General features: G+C 36.2%; 1 protein-coding gene across 2 annotated transcripts in view; it reads left to right on the top strand.

Annotated features, from left to right (window-relative positions):
• The window catches only part of DENND1B (DENN domain containing 1B), a 234,296-nt gene that overhangs the window by 95,321 nt on the left and 124,805 nt on the right, over positions 1 to 14,170 (top strand). For both annotated transcript variants that reach the window (XM_058668968.1, XM_058668967.1), the window contains exons 6-7: positions 8,299 to 8,368; positions 13,167 to 13,247. In XM_058668968.1, the coding sequence (XP_058524951.1) occupies positions 8,299 to 8,368; positions 13,167 to 13,247 (151 nt within the window). The remainder of the gene's footprint in view (positions 1 to 8,298; positions 8,369 to 13,166; positions 13,248 to 14,170) is intronic.

Genomic DNA, 14,170 nt, shown 5'->3' with positions numbered 1-14,170 from the left:
CAGTAGGAGTTGATTAGGTATGTTATGACCCATTTGCTGACAACTCCTCTGTGCTGTGGCCCCTCTGCCCCAATTCAGAATGTTTTCTTCTCAAGGGCAAAGTTTTTGTTTTTCTGCTCTTATTATCCCAGGGTCTATAACAGCTCCTGACACATAATGAACTCTTCAATAATTTTAATAGACATTTTCCAAATAAGTGAATGAATGCTTAAGTGGAATGTTATTGATCTGTTAGGAAAAAAATCATATATAAATAAATATTCTGGCTTGAAATTGTTAATGATATTTTATAGTACTGTTTGATTTTATGTTTAGAAATAAAATTGTCTACATATGTAAGTGGCATATAATTTAGAAAATGCTATTAAAAACAAGTAATTCCATGTTGATCTGAATGTATATATTCTAGTAGAGTATAGACACAATTTTGTTTATCTTATTTTTAAATAGCCTTTTTGAAAGAGGTGCAGACAGAGGGAGAGTAAGAGAGAGTCAAAGAGAACAAAATCTCCTATGTACTGATTCACAAATTGGCTCAAATGATCATGACTGGATCAGGCTGAAGGAGGAAATCAGAACTCTGTCCAGGTATCCCATGTGAGTGGTAGGGACCACGTGCTCACTGCATCATTACCTGCCTTCCTAGCACATCAAAGGGGGGCTAGGTTCGTATTGGAGCAGCCAGCTCTTGAACTGGCACTCATATGGCACACTGGTAGTGAGGTGGCGCCCCCGTCCGCCTTGCCACAGGCTGGTCCTGTACCTCTTGCCTTTATTCATTTTTTTCCCAACCAACAAAAACCCTGTCAATTAGTTTTTTTTTTAATTTTCTAAAATTTTGAGTTGTTGTCATTATACAGCGCAAAAGTATTAACATTAAACTATAAATGTAATAGTACGTTGGTGGGGATTTTACCAGATCATTTTTTGTCAGTTAGAATGTGCTCAAGGGTGCTCCAACAAGTTCATGGAAAAATGGAATTTAAGAGGTAAGTTTATTTTGTCACAACATTCTTTAAATCCGTATATTGTTATTTTTAAAATATGCTTTTTCTGTGAACATTTTGATTCATGTTGAAGTTTGTAAAATGTGAAATTCTCTTGATAGAGTGTTCTAGCTTAGGCAGTGCAGGACTCTGAGTGGATCATAGCTAAGAACAGGTGGGAGGACAGGGTTTATTGGTCCCTTCACATTTGGGACTGCAGAGTGAGAGAGTGACCTTTGCGATAAAAAGGATATATCCCTAGTCTTGGACCAAGGTATTAGTGTTTTCCAATAATTTCAACACAAAACGTTCATTGTTGTGGAAATTCTTTGTGAAATGGTTGAAGAAATGATACAGCACTTAAAACTTACATCCTGTCCTTTTTTTCCCCTCTTTCAAGCAACACAGTTTGAAATATCTCCCTGTACCCTAAGAAATGCTAGGAAAAAGTTTTAGTTTTATTTCAATATAAAACAAATTGGAATAGCTAGTAATATTTTAAAGAGGGTTTAGAAGGAAAGGTGTGGTTATCCTTTTATAATGCAGCAATCGAGCATCAACTGAAAGGCTTTGTTTATTTATGACTCACTACCTACAGAGTGCTTCTTCCAAAGGTGTCTGAGAGAAGTACCCTGAGTGTTACCAGCAGCTTCTCAAAGCCTCAGGCTTCATGCTTGTACTGCGTTTCGAAGGACATCTTGGTGTTCGAATCCATACTACTAAACTTTGAGAAATATCACAAATTACTTGCAAAATCAAGTACAAAAATATGATTTTGACTATGTTTCCTGATAATAAAAGCACTTTGTCTATTATAGAAAAAGAAAATAAAAGCCATTTTTATTTGGCACAAAAATCTGTGTTTATTCTGATATTTACTTCTAATTTATTTCCATAGACTTTGTTTAAACACACTTAAAATTTTCTGTAGGATATTAAGCTAAGAGCTAACTGTAGTCTCTAGTTACAATTTCTAAAATGAGTGGGTGGACTGAAAACAAGTTCATGAAGTTAGAGTGGTTTCCATCCATAACATGTCTGGAGGCTTTGTACATTCTTAATCTTCCAAGTGACCTTTTCTTCTCAGTTGAAATCTTGTGCAATGGTGATTTCCTTTGAATCTGATTACAGACTTTTTTTTTACATTTTATTATTATTATTATTATCATTTTATGATACAGTTCCATATTCCCTTATCCCCTCCCCAATTCCCCCCCACCTAGTTCCTCTCTATCATTACTAACATGTAGTTCTTCATCCACAGTCATATTGATTACAGACTTCTTTATTTAACGAATTACTTATATATGTACCTGAAATATATTTTAAGACCATTTTAATGCCATCTCCTGTGCAAAATTGCTGCATTTATATTTAAGTAGATTTATTTTGAATTAAGATTCTAGGATATTAATGAATACTTCTTCTGTTGTGTTTACCACATCCTAAACCCTGTTTTTTCTTTTGTTGCCAACTGTATCTTTGCAAAAAAATTCTCATTTGTATGTTAGCGTATAATGTGTGAATTTTTGTTTTAATGATCAAAACTTTTAAAAGAAAAGCATCTCCAAGTTTTTCTTGTTTGTTGAGTTTGAACAGTTTAAAGTTAGGTCCTTAAAAGTGTAAAAAATAATGAAAATAATGTACATTGAAGAAATGTAAAATAATTTAGCATAAAGTGAAATAAAGAACAAATTGATAGAGCATTTTCATTAGTGCAAGTGAGAAGCAACTTTGTTGAATTTCTTGACTAGCAGACTTCTAAACTGAGCATGTTAATAGTACTACTGATGGCAGCAATATAACAGCTGCTTCATTTTGTGTTGGTTTTAATGCACGGTGATTTGCTAAGTGATTGATATGTTTTACCCAGAAAACTACTGTATTCCTTAGAGTTCTTAGCTGAAAAGTTCATGTATAACATGTAAAATTCACTCTACTCCTGGTTGATGCTGAAACTTCAAAGTAATTTAGATTGATCTTTGAGTTAGAAGTGAGGAAATTAGAAGTCTTTCCACAGTGCTATTCAAAAACATGTTTTTGTAAGACTTGGGATTTAATGCTTTGTTAGGTTGGTTCATTCTGTTTGCTCTTTAGAAGAAATATTGGAGTTTAAGCCTATTCAATGTAAAAATTGGTATTTAAACTTGCAGCTATATGCTTTAATTACTTCTGTAATGTCTATTTTGATCAAACAAGATTTCCAAATAATTCAGATATTACTAATTCAAATTTTGTTATTGTTTGCATTTAAAATTACTTTCACGTGCTAGCAAAAATGCAAGAAATAACTTTTCCCTCTAATTTGATTAATGTAATTTTACAACTATAAAATTGTCGCCACGGGTTCAAAATGAAATCCTCTACTAAGGAAGACAGGTTTATGATTAGGCCCTTTGTAGTTTTGCTGCCCCCTTTAACTCATTCCAAACTTGAAACTTTCATACTCTTTCTTTGAGCAAATCCTCTAGAAGCAGAATGTTTCAATTTTACACATTTTGTGTCAATTTTCCAGACAGAAAAACAGCCTCTAGACATTGCACGTTTTTCCTACGGAAGGGCAGCTTCCTTGGTTTTATTTGATTACTCTAACTTAGTTTCCCTCTGATTGCTTAGAGTGTTAGTGGCTACCTGACTGTTTGACAGAAGTCATTTCCTTTCCTTTATTTAACCTTTAACTTTTGGATGTAAAAGTTTTATCAGCTCTGTAAGTGGAAGTACAAGAGTCGGGGAGTCTTCCTACTGCCATAGCAATACACAATTTTATGCACACATTTGTCTTCACGGAAAACTGAGGAAAAAATCTGCAATTGAATTTTAATCTCCTGTCTTTTGCTTTAAAATAATTTATCTGAATGTGTTAGTTTTTTCGGTTATATAAGTTTGCAGGATTTTAGGGTCATGGTGATTCTTTGGTAAGGAAATTTCATTTTAAATTTTTAAAAATTCAAGTAAAATTTCTTATTCGGATACTACAGTATATACAAGTATTTTTTAAACTTTCCTAGAAAGTTTAAAAAATACTGTTATAGAATAGATTTTCAATGTCTTTGATATTGTAAAACTTAGTGAAAAACATTTGAAAAACATTTGATCTTACTATTAGTGAGTTTAAGAATTTGCATATTTAAAAACTTGCTTTGAATTTATACTGTTTAGAAATACCTAAGAAACTACTAAAATAAAATCATGAGAGTGACTTTTCTTGCCCTAGCAAGGTAAACTTTATGTTATTTGTTTTATGCCTAAGTATATATTCAATCAAAGGTTTTTGGGATACTTTTCTTAAAACTCAAGATGTTATTGTTACAATTTTAGATTTAATGTATCATGGAAGCTAGTTAAAACGTTAGATCCTGGGCCATGCTCTTGTGAGATAAAAAGTTAGGGCAGTAGGATTTTCTGTTTAGTAGTTCTTTCATATCAGGGGTTGTGCTTTTTTTTTTCAACTACAAGGACTACGTAGGAGTCATATGAGAGAAAGCTGTTAGGTGCATGACTGTGGGGAGAATGGCGCTCCAGGTCACCGTTACCGGCCACGTTCACAGGCAGAGACACTGTCTAGCTTGTTACATACTGAAAATTGAATGTCTGAAATTGCGGTTCTTTTCATATTAATGGGTACCAAGAAATTCAGACCTTAGTTGAACTATCTCAGATTTATTTTAGGTTGGCACATTATTAATTAACAGCAATATCAACAACATTATTGAAGACATACAATATGCCTGTAACCTAAAGTAGCCAGTTTACATGTATGCTCTAGTTAATGTTGTTTATCACCGCAACTGTCCTTTCCATCATGAAATTTTTAGAAGTGTGGCCAAGCTACAGAGTAGTTCTCGTTTGGTACATGTTTTTTGTTCATCAAAAAGAATGAATGAGTGCCCTGTGCAGTAGTCTAACAGCTAAAGGCCTCGCGTTGCATGCACTGGGATTCCATATGGATGCCAGTTCTAGTCCCAGCAGCCCAGCTTCCCATCCAGTTCCCTGTTTGTGTCCTGGGAAAGCAGTTGAAGCTGGCCCAAAGCCTTAGGACGCCATACCCATGTGGGAGACCTGAAAGAGACTCCGGGCTCCTGGCTTTGGATCTACGCAGCTCTGGCCGTTGCGGCTGTTTGGGAAATGAATCATTGTACCCAAGGTCTTCCTCTCTGTCTCTCCTTATCTCTGTGTATCTGACTTTCTAACAAAAACATAAAATAAATCTTAAAAAAAAAAAGAGAATGAATGAAATATATTCTTCACCGAGAGATTGCTGTCCCTCAGGACCAGTCCGTGTTCACACAGGCATCCTGTGTGTGGCTAGCCTATGTTCTGCAGTGAACAGGGAAGGCTGTAGTTGATGTTTGAAAGAATCTGTCCAAACTTTTTTTTTTTAAATGTATTCATTGGAAAGAATGCCCACAACGGAAACTGGGAAATCAGTTGAGGTCTCCCAGTTGGAGGGCAGGGACCCAGTACTTGCACAATCTCCTTTGCTTCCCAGAGTCAGAATTAGCAAGTAACTGGAACCTGGAACCCGAGTTGGTAACTTGTAACTAACTATTTTTAACTGTCAGGCTAAGTGCCCACATCCTACCCCAATATTTCATCAAAACATTCCATGTGGACAAAGTAGTTGGCTTAGAAAGTGCTGTTTTGAATTCTTCGGTTAAGTTGAAATACAAATAAAAAGGTACCGTATTCCACTGTTGGTGGGAGCGTATGCTACTGCAGCCACCATGGGAGTTCATTGGGAGAATGCTGAGACTATTTTTTTTTTTTAATTTTATCTTTTAACTGTATTTGAATTGGAGACACCAAAAGCGCAAGCAATTAAACTGTACAAGGAGAATGGGCAGTGAAGTGAGGATGCAGTCAACACATATCCAGTATTCACAAAGAGCTCCAGGTACTCAATGGTAAAAACCAAATATCCCTGTTAAGAAATGGGCAAAGGAAAAGAAGAGATATTTCTCAAAAAATGAAATTAAAAAAGCTAATACCTGGATGAAAAAAATGGTCATGTTCCCTGAGTGCTAAGGAGATTCAATTAAAACTACAGTGAGAATCCATCTGACTCCAGTGCAAATGGCGCACGTAAGAAAAATCAGCAAACCGCAGTTGGTGAGGATGTGAGTAAAACAACCCCAATTCACTGTGGCTGAGAAAGTGAATCGCCTTGGAAGTCAGTGTGAATAGTGCCCAGACCTGGCCGGAACGTGGCTGAGGCATCTCGCTCCTGGGAAGAAGTCCAAAGGAACCGGAATCTACATTTAAGAGTGGCCTTCAACCCTAGATTTGTAGCAGCACAATTTTCCATAGTTAAGACAGAAGATAAACTCAGATGCCTATTGAAACAGGATTGGATTAAGAAACTGGTACATCTACTCGGTGGAATACCACTCATCCATAAAGAAAAATGAAATCTTACTGTTGTCAACAAAATGTTAAGCTGGAATCTGTGCTGGGAAAACTAAGCCAGCCTCAAAAGCACAATTATCATGTATTTGCCCTGATAAAGGACAGCTGATATAAGACAGTTAATTTGCTAAGCACAGAAAATACTTATATAGTATATGCAAATATATACATATGTACATATAGCTATATATTAACATACATATTAATGTTCGTTAATGGTTTGTTCAAGTGAGACAAGCATAATGGGAAGTACGGTGTCAGTAAGCGACTTTACTCCTGAATAAAAGGAGGACTCCCAAATGAAACTTATGAATATCCCTCTATTACAGTACTAGGTTTTCTACCTTTGCCCGTACTTATGTCATGATACACTTAAATGTCAGAAAGTTAAACTTGTAACTCATACTAGGGAGCTATAACATAGTGATAATGGGGGGATAAAGGTGGGAAGGAAAAAAGAGCTATATGATATCTACATGTATGTATAAACTATTTTTTTTCCTAAAAACAGGGTTGTTAATGTCACAAAATATGACAGTCATGACAACAGTGATGAAGTTAAAAAAAAACACCTCATATTGTCACATTTTGGTGAAGTAATATTTTTGTATCACATAGTATGACATTGACACAGTGTTTGTGTTCTCTGTGTGTTCTTTTCCTCCGAGATGAGAGAACCTGCCTTGGCATGACTCGCTCTATTTAGCGTAGTGATCGCTAGGCTTCCTAATACTACTGTTGATATCTGTTTTCAATTTTGAATAGCTAATTAATTATTATTTCCAGATAAATGGTTAGACACTCAATTTAGTAACATTTAATAAGCAATACGTGTTCAGTGTCCAGTCACATTTTAATCCACAATAGATGGCATTTACTTGTGGTCCTTCCTGTAAGGTTAGAGTATTTCAGAATGTTCATGGAAAGAGGGAATTAAAATCTAAGTTTGTTTTTATGTGTAAAAAATAAATAAAATTATTGATGGGGTATGGAATTATGTTTGTAGAATTACTGCAATATGAATATTCCTCCAAACTGTATATGACTTTCCATTTCTTTTTACATGAAAGCAAGCTTATCTTTTAATGGAATTTTGTATAAACTTGATACACTACCTTTGCAGGTTGCGTAGTGATCCTGTGTGATGGTCACAGAACAGGAAAACCACATGATGACAGACATAGTCCTTCAGAATGTGTCTCCATGGTTAAACGATAAATGACCGTGATTGCTTTGGTTTTTTTTTTTTTTAAAGATTTTATTGTTATTGGAAAGCCAGATATACAGAGAGGAGGAGAGACAGAGAGGAAGATCTTCCATCCGATGGTTCACTCCCCAAGTGAGCCGCAACGGGGGTACGCGCCGATCCGAAGCCGGGAACCAGGAACCTCTTCCAGGTCTCCCACGCGGGTGCAGTGTCCCAAAGCTTTGGGCCGTCCTCAACTGCTTTCCCAGGCCACAAGCAGGGAGCTGGATGGGAAGTGTAGCTTCCGGGATTAGAACCGGCACCCATATGGGATCCCGGGGCTTTCAAGACGAGGACTTTAGCTGCTAGGCCACGCCGCTGGGCCCGATTGCTTTGTTTTTAAAACCTTTCCAATTAGTTTTTCAATAAGCTGTCTTCTCAAATTGGTTAGTTTTTTTCTAATGAAAGTGCGATAACAATATGAATACCAGAATTGTGTAGTATACAGCTTTTAATAGAATTTTTAGACACTGATTTAAGAAACCTAGGAATAGTCATAGATAATATGTAAATTGTTACTGAGAAACATTCCATTTTGCAGGGTCAATTAATTTTTAAAATGCAAATTGCATGTTTATTTTATCCTATTTCTTGATTCTAAATTTTGTTTTATGTGTATGTACACATTAAACTTTTTTGTTTGTTTGTTTGTTTTTTCAGTTACCTGCCATGGTTTGAAGTATATTACAAGCTTCTAAATACTCTGGCAGATTACTTGGCTAAGGAACTGGTAAGCCACGTTTGTCCTCCCTTTTGTTTTTGTGGTAAACTATGCATAACAACATCTACTGGTTTAGCCATTGGACAGTAACTACCCATGTTCCTCCTCCTTTTTTTCTTGAAATATTGCATGTACCATCTCCCTGTAAGAGCCTGACTGTTCTAAGTAGTTAATATAAGTGGCATCATTTCATATATGCTTACATAACTGACTTATTTCATTTAGCATTGTCTTAACATTTCCATTTTATAGCATATGTCAGAATATCCCTCGCTGTTAAGGCTGAATAATATTCTGTTATATGTATTTTGTTATGAACTAGGTATAGATTATAAAGGTCTATTCATTCATCTGTAGATACTTAGTTTGCATCTGCAGTTTAGCTGTTGCAAATAATGCTACTAAGAAGGTTGTGACCTGGCAGTGTTACAGATGGTGACTTAACTGGCTCCAAGTTATACTTGAAAATAAGCTACTATGAAAATAAAAACTAATGAATTAAGTAAACAAGCCAAAATATTTTATATATTCATTTAAAATCCTAATAAAAATGATTTTTAGGATTAGTCTATAGTTATTTGGTGTTTTTCATCAAAATTGTCCATAATTAGTTGTTCATTATACTAAGAGTATATAAAGAAATAACAGTTCTTTTGCTTTGGTAGCACTTTAATTCATATTAAACTCATGCTTAAATATATTTTTGAATTAAGTAGTGGGTAAGGAGGAAATGTAGCATGAAAAGTCTCTTAGTTTATGTGAACTGAAAGTAACTCTTGTTTTTGTACAGTAATCAATTTTCATTCTTTTTTTGAGTGAAATAGACTGAATATTTATTTGTTATCAAAATCAAAATGTATAAGCAGAGCTTATTTTCATTTTTTCCCCTCACAGTGGGAAAGTACAGATTGCACCTCAAAGAAAGATTTTAAGACACATGCGCTGATTCTGATACATAATGACATTCCTTGTGTGAATTTCTTTTTTTTTTTTTTTTTGAGATTTATTTATTTTTATTACAAAGCCAGATATACAGAGAGGAAGAGAAACAGAGAGGAAGATCTTCTGTCTGATGATTCACTCCTTAACTGACTGCAACCGCCGGTGCTATGCCAATACGAAGCCAGGAGCCAGGAACTTCCTCCAGGTCTCCCACGCGGGTGCAGGATCCCAATGCTCTGGGCCATCCTCAACTGCTTTCACAGGCCACAAGCAGGGAGCTGGATGGGAAGCGGGGCTGCCGGGATTAGAACAGGCACCCTTATGGTATCCTGGTGCGCTCAAGGCGAGGACTTTAGCTGCTAGGCCATGGCGCTGGGTCCCTTGTGTGAATTTCTTTACAATTTGCTGATATGGTCAAAGTATTTTTATACATGTATCAGACTTTTACAGCCGTCTCTCTTTATAATCCTTTTTTTTAAAGAATAAATTCTTTTTATTTTTTACGATGTTTACATAGTTGAGAGGGATGCTTGTCCATGTGGACCACCAGTTAGGGTGGGAGGGTCGAGGAATGGGGGAAGTGGATGAGACAACTACCTTCCTTCTCCTTCTTCCTTCTGGTATCTGGGGAAAGTGGAGAGAGAAGGGGTGAGGGTTGCTTCCAGCAGCCTAACCACATTTTAAGATTTATTTATTTTACATGAAAGTCAGAGATACAGAAAGGGAATGATAGAAATTTTCCTTCTGCTGGTTCATTCCCCAAATGGCCACAGTGGACAGAGCTGAGTCCATCCAAAGCTGGGGCCATGAGTTTTTTCCAGATCTCCTGTGGTTGGGCCAACCGCTGCTGCTTTCCCAGGCCATTAGGTAAAAGCTGGATCAGAAGTAGAGTGGCCAAGGCTAGACCCTGTACCTCTGGGATACCCCGTGCAGGCTGAGGGTCAGGCTAGTGTGCCAGCTGTGTCAGTCCCAGTTGGCATTCTTAGCATATTCAAATCAATAGCGACGACTTACACTGGTACCAAGCATGGTAGAATGTGCTCATTTTAGAATTAGTTATCATAGATTCTATGTTCCTACAGTAGCAGAATGTCATCCTTAGAAATGAAAAGTGTAACTAATTGACGATATAATCTCAATGCTTAGAATATTGGAATTAAGTTTTCTTTAATACTATCCTGTAACTTTCATCAAAATGTAATATCTATACAGTAGGTAACCAGTTCTTCCATCTGAAAATGAAAGTTCAGAAGTTTTTAAAACTTATTTAATGATATTTAAATCTGCCATTCACAAAGGTGTTTCTTTTACCCTTCTAGTGAATATGTTTATAGCATGTCAATAAAATAGAATTGCTATAACAGCAAGTTGTACAGTTTGTTAAAAGTCCAGGGGTTTGTGAATGTGTATGTAAACTAAGTCGCTCTTTGCATTTGGTTGCTTAAATCTGTGAAATTGACATCAAATAATCATTTTATACTCAAACGATTTTAAGTAGAGCTAGTGTCACTCAGTTTCCAGAGCAATAACTGGTAATAGGTGCTGGTGCTTTGGTTTATCAGGTTGAGATGGTGCCTGCAGCACCTCTTTGAGTCTTGGTGGCTTTCCATCCTATCCGGCTCCCTGTGTGAGATCACCATGGGGGATGGCCCAAGTAGTCGCATCCACATGGGAGACCCAGAAGCAGCTCCTGGCTCCCGGCTCCTGACTGGCCCAACCCTGGCTGTTTCAGACCTTGTAGGGAATGAACCAAAGGATGTCTCTCTGTCTCTCACTGTGCAACTCTTTCAAATAAATAAGTCTTTTTTAAAAAAAAATAATTGAGAATAAAGCTATGGATTTTTTTTTTTTACAATGAAAACTCTGAATTACATATATCCTATGGTGATTTTGTTTTGTGAGAGTTCCTGTGGAATCAACAATAAATGCATTGTTTTTTCAAATTTTGAATACTTTGGTAATTTATAGAAGAACTAATACTAAGTAATATTATACTGTTTTCAAAGCTGTCAGTACTATATATGCAAAAGCCAGTAGTTTTGATCTAATCCCTGTAATTTTGGCTTCCAACAAGAGAAATTAAGGGAAATCACATATTGTGAGTTTATAGTTTTAGTTAAATAACCAAAAGTAGATTTATAACTGTAATTCTTTCTTTTCTCCTTATTGTCACTTCAATTTTATAAGCTATTTAGGGTGATATTAAGATACATTTTGTGTATCTTGTAACTCCTCGCAGGTCTTCCATGTGGGAGGCAGGAGCTCAGGTACTTGAACCATCCTCTGCTGCTGCATCCCAGGCTCGTTAGGACAGCACCGAGGTGGATTGAAAGTGGGGTAGCTAGGACTTGAATCTGTGCTTCAAGATGGCAAGCGGGACATTCAAAGCAATACCAAAGCTATATCAAAACACTTAACTCCTCGTGAACAATTTTCTGTGTTGAATTTCGATGTGTAAGAGGCCAAGAGAAAAATTGTTTATATATAATCTTTCATTTTGAAGAGAATTTCCGGTAGACAATTTTGAGCGTATACTTTTTCAGGAGACCCAATTTATTAAATTTTAATTTAAATCTATAGCCAAATTATATAGGAAGAATCATGAGAATCATATAATTGATATCTAGTTCCTTTACAACTTATTATGTCCATCTTTATACAGTTGTCTTTTTCTTTGTGTTATGCATCCATCAAAAAATTCAGAGAAAATAAGAATGGTGATTTTGTAGGTTAGCTTTCTGCAGTATTACTGGTTTGTGTGTTAAGACATAGAAAAAGTGAGATGTATATCAAGGTACATTATTATGGTGCAAATCCTAAAGTAGATTAGCTGTATATTTTATCTACTTCTGTTTGTTATTGATCAAGTAGCAACTGGCAGTTACATAGCAAAGGAATACTTAGAACGCTCGAATAAAAGGTGGATCCCCAATGAAACTAGCAGTAGTCTTAAACTGCTATCTGTTCTTCAAAAATTAGTTTTGATACTTTAAAACAAAAATGGACAAAATGCTCTAGATCTTATAAAAACATGTTGCTATTTTTATTCCATCTCTTTGTTCTTCATGATTTAGGATATTTGCTTGTTTAGCATTAGCATATTTTATAATTTTCCACAAGGATGTTAATACTTCTTAAAATTATTTTAATTATTTTTCATGATACTGTTTGGTAGGTAAGGGATTCCCCCTTTCCCTTCCTTTTCTCCCTCTCCATTTTCCTTTCCCTGCATTCTCCCCCCCCCATTATTACAGTAATATAGTCTTTTAGTAAGTTACGGGTTTAGCATTCCGCTATTTAAGTATATCATAGAATTGTAGGTATAGACAAAGGTAGAAAATCTAGCATCATATTTAACTGTTTCACTGGAATCCTCCTAACACTAAATAAAGTGTTACTTTGTTTATGCAGTTTTAAATATGTTTTCTGTATTAACTTTGTTCAGATACTTCAGTTTGAGTTATTTGAGATGCTTCTGTGGTTAGTAGTTAGATAAAATCATCTTCAGGAAAAAGCACAATGGATTTTGTCATGTAATTTTAAAAATTTTAACTTTTTTTTTTAAGGTGAACGATGTCTGTCACCTTTCCTTCCCTTCGGCTCCTGTCTCCACTCTCCCCTCTCTTTCCCTCCCTTCAGCTCGTGTCTCCGCCCTCCCCTCTCTCTCCCTCCCTTCAGCTCCTGTCTCCGCCCTCCCCTCTCTCTCCCTCCCTTCAGCTCCTGTCTCCGCCCTCCCCTCCTTACTTCCCTTCAGCTCGTGTCTCCGCCCTCCCCTCTCTTTCCTTGTTTTTTATCATCAAAAAGTTTGATTGCATTATTTTCACATACCCGTCATTTATAAAACATGCTTTTTCTTTCATTCTAGGAGGACGATTTGAATGAAACTCTTGAATCTCTGTATAACCACCCAGTACCAAAGGCCAACACTCCTGTCAATTTGAGTGTGGTAAGTATTCAACCAGCAATTATTTCTTTAATTCGTAGCAGTATCTCAGTTAAGAACTCTTAAACTTACAAAAAGTTCTGCCTCCGTGAGAAGTTCGATACTATTACGAATAGCATAACTAGGTGATAGTATGCTATGACTCTCTACAATTGTGAATATAAATTAGGTGTGTGTTTTGGTAGTTGGTAAATTATAGAATCAGAAAATTATGTTATATATTAAAGGTAACCAAATTTTGTGGATTTTTTTTGTGTGGAACATTGATTTTCAGGAAAAGTAAATGCATAATATAGGAACACAGATATGTTCATACACATTGCCCCAACTACAACGTGTGCAGCAATGAATTAGAGCAGAAAGTAGCAAATGATTAAAATTCTGAGTCAAAAATTCCTTTTTCCCATAAGCTTCAGTACATAATTATGAAGCAGTAAAAATATGATTGCAGTTCATCATGTGGTTATTTACGCTTAAAATTATCCATGGAGTGTGACCACTATATCTAAACCTACATTCATATTTTGGGGGATTTTGTAAGTATTCAAAGTTTGAGATACTAAAGCATAGATTTTGGTCCAGGCACAATGGTCCAGTTGGTTAAATCTTGACCTTGCAAGCACTAGGACCTCATGTGGGTGTGAGTTTGTGCCTCACTTAACTCCACTTCCCATCCAGCTCCCTGCTTGTGACCTAGGAAAGCAGTAGAGGATGGCCCAAAGCCGTGGGACTCTGCACAAATGTTGGAGTCCCAGAAAAGGCTCCTGGCTCCTGGCTTAGGAGATCATCTCAGCTTCAGCTGTTGCGACGATCTAGGGAGTGAACCAGCAGTGGAAGATCTTTCTCTGTCTGTGCTTCTCTTTGTAAATCTGCCATTCCAGTAAATATAAATGGATCTTAAAAAGCTGAAACACAAAGAACAAGAA

The sequence above is a fragment of the Ochotona princeps genome, chromosome 10 (genome assembly GCF_030435755.1).
Source record: "Ochotona princeps isolate mOchPri1 chromosome 10, mOchPri1.hap1, whole genome shotgun sequence".
Lineage (NCBI taxonomy): Eukaryota > Metazoa > Chordata > Mammalia > Lagomorpha > Ochotonidae > Ochotona > Ochotona princeps.
Note: the sequence above shows the minus strand (reverse complement) of the source record. Positions and strands in the feature narration are given on the sequence as shown.